Raw genomic sequence first — 15,032 nt, forward strand, 5'->3', positions numbered from 1 at the left:
ATAAACTCCCATTTGAATTACATATTCCTGGAATGTCGTAGTGTGGTCCGGGTACTAAGCTGCAAGAAAGATTAGAAAGAGGTGATAAAGGTATTAACCCATTAGATGAGGCTTGTAAAGAACACTATATATACTACGAGACAATAAAGATACAGAGTCAAGACATATTGCAGATAAGGAACTAGAAGCTAAAGCATGGAAAAGAGCATTTAGTAGTGATGCATCAATTGGTGAACGATTAACTGCTTTTGAAGTTGGTACTGCTATGAATGCTAATGTTAAGTTAGGATGGGGAATATAAGTTTTTAAATGTTATCATGTATAATTCTTTTATGGGTACATTCCATAAAAGCGTTGTTTCAATATTTTCTTTATAATAAATGGATAGTATTGAGAGTTACGAGTTACAGAGTTTTAAACCTAACACAAGAACATTTAATAATTTGAATGAAGCTAACAAAGATATTAAGTTTGATTTCGATGTGGGGAATGGATTCATACATCCACACAAAGCAGATTGTCATATGAGTTTTGAAGTTGTTGGTGCATTAGGTGGAGGAACATTTGGTGGAAATGACACTATAAAAGTTGTAGATAACTTCTTACCATTCTCCTTTTCTCAAATTGAGGTTAGAAAGCATGAAGTTGTTATAGATAAAATTGAACTACCTGGAATAACATCTACAGCTATTGGAACATTAAAGATTTCCAAACCAGAAGTTGAATATCTAAATCAAGCAGGATTTGAAACAGATGATAAACTTGGTCTACGATAGGACTTTAGCGTTTTGTACCCATTAAGGTTAATTCCAGGCTTTTTAAGTGATTATAAAGAGGTTATGTGGAAAAGTGGATTGAGAATAACCTTTACAAAAGCTAACAACAATAACGATGTCTTGTATAAATGGACTGGAACAGGAGCAGGTGCAACAGCTACTCATGATGGGAAAATAACAATGAATATGGAGGTAAGAATGCCTATTATCGAATACGAATCTAATTACAAAAGTCAGTTAAAGTTGAATATTCTTAAAGAACCTAAAATCATGTTTTCATTCCATACTTATCAGTGTGTTCAGAAGACTGTTGTAGGTTCTTTCTTGTAGTTCGATGTTACTACTCAATTTAATTCTAGACAATTTGATATGCCTGATTTCGTTGTTGTAATGTTCCAAACTGATAGAAGTGGTAAACAAACAGCAGATGCAAGTAAGTTTGATCACTGTAAGATAGAGAATATCTATCTTAAAAATGGAAGGAATGAGGTATTTCCAAAAGAATCAAGAAACTTAGATATTGCTAACAAGGATTATTTTAAGATGTATGAAGATTATACTGCATTTAAGAGAATAACATGTGGTAATACCGAAATGTACTATGATCCTTAAGAGTATATAGATAACAGGCCAATGTATGTGATTAATTGTAGTAAGAGCAAGAATGTATCAGTAAATGAGAGAACAAACATAAAGATTGTAGTAGACTTTGAAGAAGCTGTGGCTGATAATACTATATGTTATGCGATTTTAATTGGACAAAAGAAGTTTACATATCATCCTAAGAATGAGAAAGTAGTAGAAGAGTTTTAGATAGCTAAATGTAATTTTTGTAATGTTTGTAGAGGTTTTCCATAAACGTTATTCTAAAATGGGCAAAAATGATTAAACAATTTTTGGCGAAGATAAAAAATTGAAGAGTGATAATTGATTTTCTATATAATAAATACGATGGCGAGTCATATTGAGCTTTTAAATAAACTTGGAAGTCTCGAGGAAAAACAAGTTATTGGATTAAGAGAATTAGAATTAGATATAGAATATAAGATTGTGAAAATGGAAAGGATTAAAGCTAAGTTTGGAAAGAGCATTTTAGTTGAATGCGAAGATTTACAAAACGCTTAACAGATAAAATGATTGATGAGATCATTAAAGACGGATTAAAAATCAAATACACTGGTCTAAAAGATAATTACTCAACTGTTGAGTTCTGTGTATAAATTTTAAATGGGGAAGCGGTTTTATGATTTTTCATAAAACGAACATTTTCCTCATAATAAATAAGCTATGACTAACTATTTGAATAAGAAAAATGATGTTAAGGATTGATATTCCTTCGCATAGATGAGTTAGAAAAAAGTAAACCGTACGAGATAACATTACGGAAATTGATTCAAACACAGCGTTATGGTCAAGGATATAGATAATGGTTATAAAAAACATCAGTTTTACTTTAGAAATGAATCCAAAAAATAACAGAAATGAAACTTGTAATTTTAAGTATGTTTTAAGTGTATAAATGTTTTTATGGTTTCAAGACTATAAAAACTACCACCCTTGGGATACAGAACGCAATGTCATTTGAATTTTAAAGATACATGTATAAATAAGAGATTTATTTGAGTTTTTTGTAATTATATCTTTAGAGTTATGCAACCTACAAGACATTCAATAGATAGCAAATTTATTTCTCTATTGATTTTGGTTTGAATTTTGAAAATCGGTTCATAAACAACGGAGATATAAAAAATTCAAAATAGTATTTATAGTTATGCAACCCACAATACATTCAAAAACTAGTAAATTTATTTCTCTATTGATTGTCGTTTGAATTTTGAAAATCGGTTAATAAACAACGGAAATATAGCGATTTAAAAATAGTATCCCTCGAGTACGCCATTAATGACAGGGTTGGTTATCGTTTCCAAAACATTATCATGTTTACCTTATTTAGTGCTAGCTCATTGGTAATAGTTTCAAAGCTTAATTCGTAATTTTAACAATTCTGGAAAAACATGTTAAAAAGAATTAGTTTCCAACCCTGTTTTTAGAATTTTTGTCTTACAACTTAGGATTTAGTTCTAATATTCTGGTATCACTGAGTGCCAATGGGAAGGAAAGAGAGAAAAGAGAACCAAGAGATATTTCGTCACGGATTCAATGACGTCATGTTATTACGTTGTCTCGGGTATGGAGACTACGTCATTGTACAGTGCCCTCTCGCGGCTGCTAGCTAAAAGTTGTGTTAAAGGAGGAGGCTAATGTATATGTATGTTAGCGTAAGGAAAAGGAAAAGAAAATCGAATTGCATGTCACGCTTCAAAAAAAAAAAAAAAAAAAAGAAGGAGAATGATCATAAATCTCGTGTACATGTATGTTATTGCTTCTCTCAACTGAATGCATGTGTGTGCGATGAAAGCAAGTGTATATATATGTAACAGCTGTATACGACATACTAAACTTTAAGTCGCATTACTCAGCTATTAGTAGACCGATTTGGATCAAACAAAAGCTATTTTTTTTTAATCAAAGACAGCACTATAAGTTATAAGTTTTCAGGTGTAAGTTTTTATGATTTTAGATGTCATAAAAGTCTATGCGATCTCACTTTAGGATTGTTATTGAAATACTTTGCGCTATGTGTAGTTAGTTGGATCCTTCTGTAAAATGTTTTGTGCTTTCCTACTGTGCTAATAATCAAAGTACTGGGGGAAAAAGTGTTCTAGATTGTTTATTTCTTTTCAATGTCATGTGTGCTGTCTTAAAGTTTTTTATCTTATTTACGCTTCTTATATAAATCCTGTGCGCTATGTGTAGTTACTTGGATCCTTCTGTAAAATGCTTTTGTGTTTTTCCTGTGTGCTGGTCGAAGAATGTTGGGAGGGGGAAAGTTATCTGCAGAACCTACATGTGTACACTACTACATTTTCCTTCTATCACACACTTGGCACAACACCACTTTACCATCAGTAGTAAACGCAACATCGATATTTACCCATGGTCGCGATTTCGCGCGTAAAGTTGAGGTAACCGGAGCCACTTCTAACTTCGACGGTCAATACAGAACCCGCGCGTTTTGCAACTGCAATCAGTGTTGCTACAGTCATATCTCTGGAGTGGGTTGAAAAAGAGTACCAAATTGAAACAAAAAGGGCTGAATTCATTATTTTATACCAGTGTAATACATGACCCTATACAGGAGCGGATCCAGGACCGACTTCCGGGGGGGCGATGGGCTGTCATACTGATACTTTTAAGGGCTCCAAATTTTGGGATGGGTTTTATTTGTATATATAAAATAAGAAAATTTCCTCTAATGGGGGGACGATCGCCACCTTCCTGGATCCGCCCCTGACCCTATAACACAAAACTAAAAGAGGAGACGTTCTAGAACACTCCTACCCCCTCTTCCAAGAGAGCAAATGAAGAAAGTGTTTTTTTAAAAAATTACTTTTTAAAAACATCTAAATACGAGAAACCCGAACAACCTTGGAAGTAGATAAATCTTTTCTCGCACATAGAAAGTAGGGGTTTATAACACAGGCAGGGGCGGATCCAGGACCAACTTCTGGGGGGCGGTGGGTTGTCATACTGTTACTTTTAAGGGCTCCAAACTTTGGGGTGGGTTTTATTTATATATATAAAATAAGAAAGTTTCCTCTTCTGGGGGGGCAATCGCTCCGATCGCCCCCTCTAGATCCGCCCCTGAACAGAGGCCGCAAATTAAAAGGGAATAGTTATCATCTTCGGTACGTATTGTAACGAAACCAAACGCTCCTCTATTTCAAAGTGGCCAATGAACCAAAAAAGTATTATGGCCATATATGAAAAAATATAAAACTAGAAACAAATCAATCATCTCCGAGTTCGTGTGTAAACAGTACGTTATAATAAAATATTAAAATATAAATTTATTGCACCTTATTCTCGCTTATTTCATGGCCAAAGAAGGATAATAGACTGTAAGAAGAATATAAGGTAAGTTAACTGACATTTGTAAAAAATGTAAAATCGTTCGAGGGTCCTAGAACCTTCCATGAAAGACATCAAAAGAAAGAGATGTAAGGAAGGTCTTACTGACACTTTTGAAAATGTGACATGAATTTGTTAAATGGTGCTGAATTGGGTATAATTGTACCAACTTATTCACAAAATGGGCTGAAAATGCCAGCGTGGTACCAACGGGCCGACGAATGACAAAAACGGCTGAATTTGGTACAATTGTACCAAGTGTGGCTACAGTGACTGCAATGCTAAAGTAATGTCCTCCTGTCATTCAGTTGAACAAGCGAAGTTCTTTTAAAGTTTAGGTTACCTGCTATGATATTACCATTGTCGGCAGCTTCTTGGAACGAACTCTTGCAGTAAATTCCCGGAAGCACACTAGCATACAGTTTTAACTTGAATTGCAGGTTTGCTTTCATCTTTTTTCCCGTCCGACTTCCGATAACAATCAAATAAACTTCATTTTAGGAATTTCCTGGTCAGTCGTTTGTCAGGCACGTGATCTGGCTTCCTCCAGAGTTGAGAATAAAGGGCGCTGCTAATGTACCCCGGAGGGAGGATTTTTACTTCTTCCTTCTTATATCTCTTATCGGTGAAAATTCTGCGGAACATGGTTTAACAAATAAAAAAAGAGAGAGAGATCTCTTTCGGTAAAGAAACGAAAAGATAGACATGACAAAATTGAATCTAGATGCAAGCCTTGCACAGTTGGAAAGTTTATTTATTTTTTTTTATTTTAAATTAAAATTTCAGCAAACGCAAAATTTTAAGATAGTTTTATGTAAAATAAATATGTAGAAACCATAGAAATATGTAATATTGGTCAGAACATGTAAAAATATGTAATATGAAACTTGAGTTCAAGCACCCTACAAGTGTGAATTACAAACATTTAAGGATTTGACGAACATACATATGAAGGAAAAAATGTATAATTACATACAAATCCAGACATTATTCATTACAGAGTTTGGAATGCATGAACCTACTGCCGTGATTGACAATTTAGATAGATTTCAGCAGGAGCATCTTCCTAGCTTGATGTGATATGCAGTCTTCGAAGAAGGGAAATAATGCTAATAAAGGCGTTTGTAAAGGTATGGGAACATTTTGTGACATTTTTTATGCGTGCTCTACAAAAGCATTTCAGAACAAATGAATGAAAGAGATGGTTTTAGAGCTATAAAACCCGTCTCAGACGGGACTGAAGTAAGGCTGCGATTCACGATCTAAAACTCACGAACTTACTTAACGATCGTGTGAGAAGTAACTTGCCCTTAGTCAAGGTTAAAATTTTCTGCTGTCCTTATTTGGATCCTGACTTGCAATTTATAGATGCAGTTTCTATTTTCTCCTGGATTTGCATACGACTACTAATCGGAAAAGAGTAGCGCATGACTACATTCAACTTTATTTCTCGCTGTAATTTCAAAACAATGCTGCCTCGACAATAGAGTCAAACGAAAAATATTATTTTCTTATATCGTGAAGCACAATTTATATTATTTAAAAATATGCAAGAATACGGACCTCAGGGATGGTACGCAGTGAAATAAGTATTGTCCGCCCGTACACTACAGGCGTGATCAAATGTAATTACATCTTTTAAAAGAATAAAAATAGGTGATTTAAGTATATTGTGCAATTTGTATACCAAAAATGTAACATGTTAAAAAAGCATGCAGGTTTACTTTTGGCGCACCACTCGAATAATTGTTCATAAATTGGAATTCCTTCACTAATTTCCTCCTTATTGTTTTCTAAATGATTTGTGCTGGGCGACATTAAAATATCCACATCGCATAGTTAAAGTTCAAGGGGTTATCATAAGCAATTGTTAAAAAATTCTAATTCTTTTACGATTTGCGTATAAATACAGCGTCCGGATGCATACATAAAAACTACAGCCCCAAAAACAAAACAACCTGCACTAGGTCGCCACTAAAAAGCACGAATGCTATCTAACCGAGTGATTGCAGAGCGAAGCTGGAGTACCGGAGCGTTAGCGAGAGGTTGCGTCTGAAGGAAGTAGGCGCTTCAGCGAAGGTAGGTTTCAATAGCATTTTTGATGGTTTCATACCAGTAGCGTTCCACTTGTAAACAAAATACAACTTCTGTACACTGCAGAAATTTACCGCCTGTGGAAAATAATTTCTATACAGGCATCTTTAACATGAATTCACTTATTTTATCCATTGTAAAGCACTTGTAATAATTTTACACTAGTAAACCTACTCTTGTAAATGTAAAATTCAGATGTAGGGCACCAAAAGTATACCAGCTCAAAAAACAGAAACAACAAGAGTTAATTGTCATCAGTGTTGTGTAGTCTTCTTTCAATTTTAGGGAACAGTTCTACAATGCTGGCACAACACAAAAAGTTTGAGTGTAGTGCATGAGAGGGGTTCCTAGCGTGGTGAGTTTACTTTATGGGCTTTGTCGGCATTTTTGTGGGTAGTGAGCTGACCGGATACACTCAGTACCTATACTAGAAAATTGCTCTTTCTTCTTTATTTTAGCTTTTCGCGCCTCATGACTGCCCCCATTAACATATTTGGACAAGTCATTTGATTTTCAGTTCTACAATCTGGTAAATGCAAAGATCAAAAGACCTTTTTCCACCTGATACAGACTCCCTCATGTTCGTATCTCACTGCCGAATTTTCAGACTTACTAATTTCAATAGCGCATGGAATTCTGAATAATCCATTCTGTAGTTCTTTTTTTTTGGGGGAGGGGACGAGGATCTTCCGTAAGTTGTTCATTATTCACTATTGAAATAAGTCTTGGGGCGAAGAATTCACTCCCTGGTCCAGCAGCTCCTCTTTACTCTTTCTTTCTCCCTCTCTCTCTCGTTTTTTTTTTTGGGGGGGGCGGATTTTGTGTCAACAACATAGACATATTACTGCTATGGTTATTTCATCCTCTTCGGATGAATTCATATTGTGAAATATAAAACAATAATATCCACAATTACGACAGTTGATTGCCCTGTGCGTAACACATTCTTCAGATGTTTTAAGTCTGTTTAATACAGCGACCACGAGAGGCTCTGCTGGTAAAAGTTGCCTAGTTTTATGGATCGTCTGAGCCCTCAGGATAAATTGCAAGGAAGTTTCAGTTAAACAACACTGTCAAGTTGTAACCTGAGTTGCGGCCTTAATTCTGATTCGTGTGAGACGGGCTTAAATCTCGTAAACCTTGTTCCTGTTTTTTTTTTTTTTTTTCATTTATTACGTGACACACTGCTTTAGACAAGGAGATATGAAGGAGAGTGAGTGTATCAATGTAGTTTTTTATTATTATTATTATTGTCAATAATAATAATATTGTCAACTGTTGTGTTTAATTCTTGTTCCATTTCAACACACAACAAAACTGAGTAATTCAAATCAAAATAAAGTAATTATAAACTGTTTTCAATACTATTTTATATATTTGAGTAAAAACATTTCTACCTGCTGTACTTTTTGCTGTTTTATTAGCCTTTAAAATGTGGGAGATTGTATTGGGTCACCCTGTTGTAAGATCATAGTAGTAAATATCAATATATACTTGTCCTATATATAATTGCCAGGACATTGCTAGTATAATTTCATCTCCTAGAAACCATCAAACCTTAGCTCCCATTTCTTCCCCCCTTTCAAGTTTGTTATCACAGTTTCTTTCTCATTCCTCAACTCTCTAACGTAAGTGCTTCTTGCAAAACTTTTCTTATCTTATTGTATTTATTTTACAACCTCAATATGTAGTTCCTTCCTTTTATTTGGTTTGTTAATGCAGATTGTATCTTTTATCATATAATTCCTCGATATTTTCTTTCAGTTTCAAGTCACTATATCTTACGTCTGATTATAAGAATTCTTATACATTTTTCTACATCTACTAGCTTCAACTGTCAGCTTAAAATGACATTAGGCTCAAACGGCTGCAACTATTATATACTGAGATTTGGAACACTAACCCTCCCTTGTGTACAAATGACTCAATACTTTTTAATCAACTTAATATTGTACCAATCCTTCTTTTCTCTCATTCATTTTGACTACATAGTATACTACTTCCATATAGTCCTTCAAAAGAATTAAAATATCCGATTACAATCACAATCTTCGATTATCTCTTCCTATGATTTATTCATTACCGTTACATTCTACTCTCTTTTCCCTTGTATACGCGTTGGTCGGTACATATATATTTGTATTATCACTATACATTTCTCCTTTCCTTAAAGTTCAACCATCATAGTCCTAATATTTATAATGCTACTTTCGTTATTATGTTTTTAATCGCTCTTCAAGAAATATCTCTAAACTATTACGTTCCTAATATCCGAATAAGCGTTATATGACCATTCGAACTTTACCATTGTCTATCTATTTAACTTCTTGTATTTTCGTAAATCTATGTTGTTCTACTTCGGTTAATCTCTTTCAGTGTTCCTAGTTTCACTCCTTATAAGCGTCAAATTTACTCAAATATTCCTACTATCAATAATTTACCCATTTTTGCCTTACGCTTATCGTTACATTGAATTTTGTTATGACACTTCCCTCACGAAGGCCCGAAAGGAAGATATTACAAAAAAAGTGTGACTCTAACAACTACTATTCCACTTTTCCATTTGGTGAACTCAGGCAAATAGTCTGTAGTTTCACATCGTTTTCGGCGTTCAAGTACTCATACCATTAAAGCCGATCTGATCATGTATGGAACCAACATTAAATTGCCGTATCTATCACTGTGATCCGCGACAACTTAACCGCCGGAAGAATTGTTAACTTCTAATAGGGCATTATTCGTGTGGCCATTCCGATTATATCAATTTGGCAAGAATATTTCTTCTGGCGGTGAACCATTGCTGTGTTGATATACCTTACATTTCATTGTACACCAGGCACATAAAAGTGTCTTCCTAAGGTGCTGTATATCGGGGAGGTATTTTAGTGAAGTAAAATTTAATAAATAACTTATGTGGTACCTGAAGTAAAAAATAAAATACATATGGTAAAGGCAGATGAAACAATATAACTACATAAAAATCTGAAATGGAAGAGAAAGGTCAATTTGTTTGATTTGTTAATTAAAGTGTTAATATATTCAGTTTTCTTTCTCGTAGCGTGACATATGACCAGCGTCATTTTACTGAACTCTTCATACTGACACTGATAAATATATTAATTTATGCGAGTCAAGAACAAAGGATGGAACAATGAATGTATTTTCATATTTTATGAAGAAGAGAAACCACAATCTAACTTGGCAGTGAACTCTTAATGACTTTCTTTTGAACGACTATAGTCCACGTAAGTATGATTCATTACATTCACTTCTAACAGGCATTCACTTCTTACATTTTAATATTCTTCTTGTTCCTACAATGTAACAGAGATATAAAGAAACTGTTTTAAGGGAAAACTCTGTGCTTAATTGGCAAAATTTGAACTTTCTGCTAAATTTTCGCATTATTTAGTGACTAAAAACTAAGTATTGAACATTGTTTACTACAGAGTACGAATAAATTTAGTGTAATAGTTAAAGGACAATACCAAACTAAGTCAGATACTTCCTATACATAAAAAGAATGCGTTACTATACATTTATACATTTTTGATTAATTTAAATATACAATAGCATTAGAGTAATTCTAGATTTTGTGGAAGACATTGGTACAGTCGATTAGTTGCCTTTAATAACTGCCTAATAAATGTAACATTTCTATGCTTACTCTGGAAATGGTTTATTCAACGAACAGATAAAAGACAATTAATTAATTTCTTCTCGCTGGCAGTCTAATCACTAATCAAACTTGTACTCAATGAATGCAAGACGATTGCTGGGAAAATCTTCTGCATGCACTGTTATTCCAGCACGTCCGGTAGGGATGAATAAGCAAATTCACAATACTATACTAGCAATAAGTCATTCTATTACTAGCGTAAATATGAATATACCGCACTCTTTAAACAAAATAATGATGGGAAATGAGGCAAAAGTAAATAATGATAAGGAAGTTGCAGTTAGGTGATTGCACTCGTAATATTTCAATCTAAAGAAATACTACTACTACTACTACTTCGAACATTACATTTATAAAATAATACAAAATATTAACTTTTATCATAACTACAAACACACACATACACAAATATATATATATATATATATATATATATATATATATATATATATATATATATATATATATATATATATATATATATATATCGGGTGTTGCAAAATAAGTGTTACAACTCTTGGGAGGTGACTCCTGCCACTGAGACAAGAAGAAAAGTTCTCTTCAATTTTCGGCCATCGGACATAGTTTCAGATCTACAAGGTGCCGAAAGCGTGGGAAAATGACTTTCGGACGCCAATAATTCGGAAACTATCCAACATAAAGAGGGCGGGTAAAAATTCACTGAAGAACTCATACCTGCTCTATTGAATTTTGCATGTTTCACAATCCTACAGTGCACGCGCAAGGGATTCCCCAAAGGAACGTAGGGAGTCCCGGATAATCTGCCAAATGAAACTTGGTCTAAATGGATATGAATTGATAGGCTTTCTACCAGGTAACAATAATTCGTTTGTCTTAAGTCGATATCTGGAACAAATACAAAATGGCGGACACCTTTATGCCCGTTGTGTGTGGTTGCATAATCGCCAGGAACGGATGCTGGCCAACAGTGACGTTCTGAGTATTAATTGTAGCGAATTTGTACTCAAATGCTCTTAAAAGACATCTGGAGTGTCGGTAGAGCAAAACAGATGAAGCAGGGAGATTCACATGTGTGGAAACACTAAACGAAAAATGCGAAGAAATGCACTCATACTCAATAAACGTGAGTTCAAAGCGTCGGAGATGTAAGGATTAGCGTCAAGAACATGAAAGCCATTGCCAATTCACCAATAATATTCCTTCAAATCGATGCAATATGATGTGCACGGTTGCATACCAATAAGGATGCAACAACTGAGGCCAAGTTCAAATTGTGCAATGGACTCAGTAAGAAACTGGGTAAACTAAATGAATGTCACTAGTGGGATTGCATGATCGATATTGAAATGTGACCAATGTGTGTGTTGATATCAACATGTAGCTAATGAACAAATGTAAACATCTCCCACTACTGCCGGGACATCGTCCCACGTGCGAAAAATAGGAAAATAACTCCTCGGGTCTTGAATCTGAGGCCGTGGGCTCCCAGTAGGATTGGAAACTGCGACCACGCGGGCAAAAGCGAGCGCTCTAGCCTTGAGGTTCGAAGGAGCCTCACTTTGTCTGTATTCATTTCTTTGATGAGTACCCACTTTGTTTGGCAAGCCCTCTTGTACAGCCTCCCGACATACTTGTGTCTTTCATTTTGTTACTCCTACTGCACAGTTGTAAACAATCAGAGCTTTAAGACGTTTCTTCCTGTTTCTCATGTCGTTTTATTTTCGATATGTATGGTGTTCCAGCTGTAGTGTTAAATGTGCCTAATCAGTTCATTTTCTTCTTTGTCTTGGCATGTGCACTGTGTGTAAGATACGAATTTCTGGAGGCATTTTCCTATATTTCGAGTACGTCGTATGTCTCAGAAGACGTGGGACATGATACAAGTTTGTTATTTTCACGCTCTATCAGAATTTGAACCATGCATTAAGAGATTTCTTTTCATATGTGTCGACTGTGGGACAATGTCCCAAACAAAGAGGGACATTGATACAATCGTGTACTAGTTACGTTCTACCAAAAGGTGCACCAGATGTAATAGCAGAATGTACAACGTTATTTTCCTAGTTTTCGTACGTGAGATGGTGTCCCAGCAGTAGTGCGACATGTTGACATTTGTCCATTAGCTACATGTTGATATCAACACACACATTGACCACATTTCAATATCGATCATCTGATCCCACTAGTGACATTCCTTTAGTTTACCAAGTTTCTTTGTGAATCCATTGCATAATTTGAACTTGGCCTTAGTTGTTGCATCCTTATTGGTATGCAACCGTGCACATCATATTGCATCGGTTTGAAGGAATATTATTGGTGAATTGGCAATGGCTTTCATGTTCTTGACGCTAATCCTTACATTTCCGACGCTTTGATCTCACGTTTAGTGAGTATGAGTGCATTTCTTCGCATTTTTCGTTAAGTGTTTCCACACATGTGAATCACCCTGCTTCATCTGTTATGCTCTACCGACACTCCAGATGTCTTTTAAGAGCATTTGAGTACAAATTCGCTACAATTAATACTCAGAACGTCACTGTTGGCCAGCATCCGTTCCTGGCGATTATGCAACCACACACAACGGGCGTAAAGGTGTCCGCCATTTTGTATTTGTTCCAGATATCGACTTAAGACAAACGAATTATTGTTACCTGGTAGAAAGCCTATCAATTCATATCCATTTAGACCAAGTTTCATTTGGCAGATTATCCTTGACTCCCTACGTTCCTTTGGGGAATCCCTTGCGCGTGCACTGTAGGATTGTGAAACATGCAAAATTCAATAGAGCAGGTATGAGTTCTTCAGTGAATTTTTTACCCGCCCTCTTTATGTTGGATAGTTTCCAAACTATTGGCGTCCGAAAGTCATTTTCCCACGCTTTCGGCACCTTGTAGATCTGAAACTATGTCCGATAGCCGAAAATTGAAGAGAACTTTTCTTCTTGTCTCAGTGGCAGGAGTCACCTCCCAAGAGTTGTAATACTTATTTTGCAACACCCGATATATATATATATATATATATATATATATATATATATATATATATATATATACTGGCTTCTGAAGGAAGAAAATATTTATTTAACCATTATTTTGTGAAGTGTTCAAGCAGCTCTAATCATAATAACATCTCTTACATTTCAATTTGTATATCTTCTTGAATTTTAAATTTACTATTCAATGAACAAATGTAAAAATGATCTTTTATTTGACACGACATATAGATGTTCTCTCTCTTTTACTAGTTACTACTTATTGCATTAATGTAGGCTTTAACGACAGTTATGATGGGGGAGATTGTCCGACGAGTAAAATAGACTCTTCCACGAGTTACTCCTTGAAAATCAAAGTTGAATTGAAAACAAGTTAGATTGGCACAGAACATATTATTATATGACGTGCATTAATAAAACATAGATAGCTATTCTTCGCTTCTTACAATTAAACTTTACTAAATGCTGTCATTGTATTTCTTCGTTTTCTCATTACTGTATGATTCAGAATTAATCTTCACTAAAATGACTAAAATGTCTTTCAGTGAAACATTTAATTTGGTAATTGCTTACTGTTTGAAATAAATGGTATTAACTACATTAACTTAATATTAACGCTCCTAACAAACAACTTGAAGCTTTTGGCAATTGGCTAATTAAATATGAGTTTTCGGAAAATTCGCAAGTAGTATAAATACCACTTTTGAATTTCGTAACACTTAAGTTTCTCTCATTTTTGCACTTTTACTCCGTTCTATATATCAAATTGAGTAAAATCATTTATTTTATTATCTTTTATTAGTTGATATAATCTCTGTTTCTTCTCGCTTTTATTGTAGATAATGTCTACGTTTTCTTCACTTCTTTTTCTATTATGTGTACTTGCAATACAAACATCATGTGAGTCTCCCATGAACAAAGATATTATGGATTTCGAAAATACCTCAGAGGTGAGTATTCTTTGTTTTAATTATTTGCTTATTTTATTTTACATTATTTTATCTTGAGAATGAGTTTGTCGTTGGCAATGCATATTCCTCAACCCGAAAATAAACTATTATGTTGAATCATTCGTTCGTGCCGTTTAGAATTAATGGACAATGGATCAATGATGTATTCCCTAAGTTGCTTACAATCTGTTTCCAACGTTCAGGAAATTGTTGATGCCTTTGTGGAAAAACTCGATAGTTTGGATGCATAGAAATCATCAATGGAATTTTGAAGCTGCTCATTGTTTTCAAACAATGTGCTACAGAGTGCATTCGACAGAGAACTGAAAAGATGGTAATCAGAAGCAGTCAAATCTTAGAAATTCGCCTGATAAGGAATAACTTCCCATTGAATCTCTTGAATAGCAGCGGTTGTCATATGGCCACAGTTTATGTTCTAGGTTGTTCATGTGAATGGTGATGCCATGTCGTTTATTCGTTTTTTTTTTCTTGAAGTGCTGCATAAACACATTAAAATTGATCACAGAATACAGTAACAGTGATGATAAGATTACAGGGTAGAACTTCACTGTGAGGAATCCCTTTCA

At 34.7% G+C, this 15,032-nt stretch overlaps 1 protein-coding gene across 1 annotated transcript in view; it reads left to right on the plus strand.

The window, feature by feature from the left end:
• Nucleotides 1–9,955: 9,955 nt before the first annotated feature.
• LOC145681565 (uncharacterized) overlaps nt 9,956–15,032 on the plus strand; it is a 222,783-nt gene continuing 217,706 nt past the window's right edge. The window contains exons 1-2 of the mRNA XM_081753203.1: nt 9,956–10,087; nt 14,335–14,445. Of these exons, the coding sequence (XP_081609329.1) occupies nt 14,338–14,445 (108 nt within the window). The 5' untranslated portion in view covers nt 9,956–10,087; nt 14,335–14,337. The remainder of the gene's footprint in view (nt 10,088–14,334; nt 14,446–15,032) is intronic.

Source organism: Thermobia domestica, chromosome 3 (genome assembly GCF_964235325.1).
Source record: "Thermobia domestica chromosome 3, izTheDome1.hap1.1, whole genome shotgun sequence".
NCBI lineage: Eukaryota > Metazoa > Arthropoda > Insecta > Zygentoma > Lepismatidae > Thermobia > Thermobia domestica.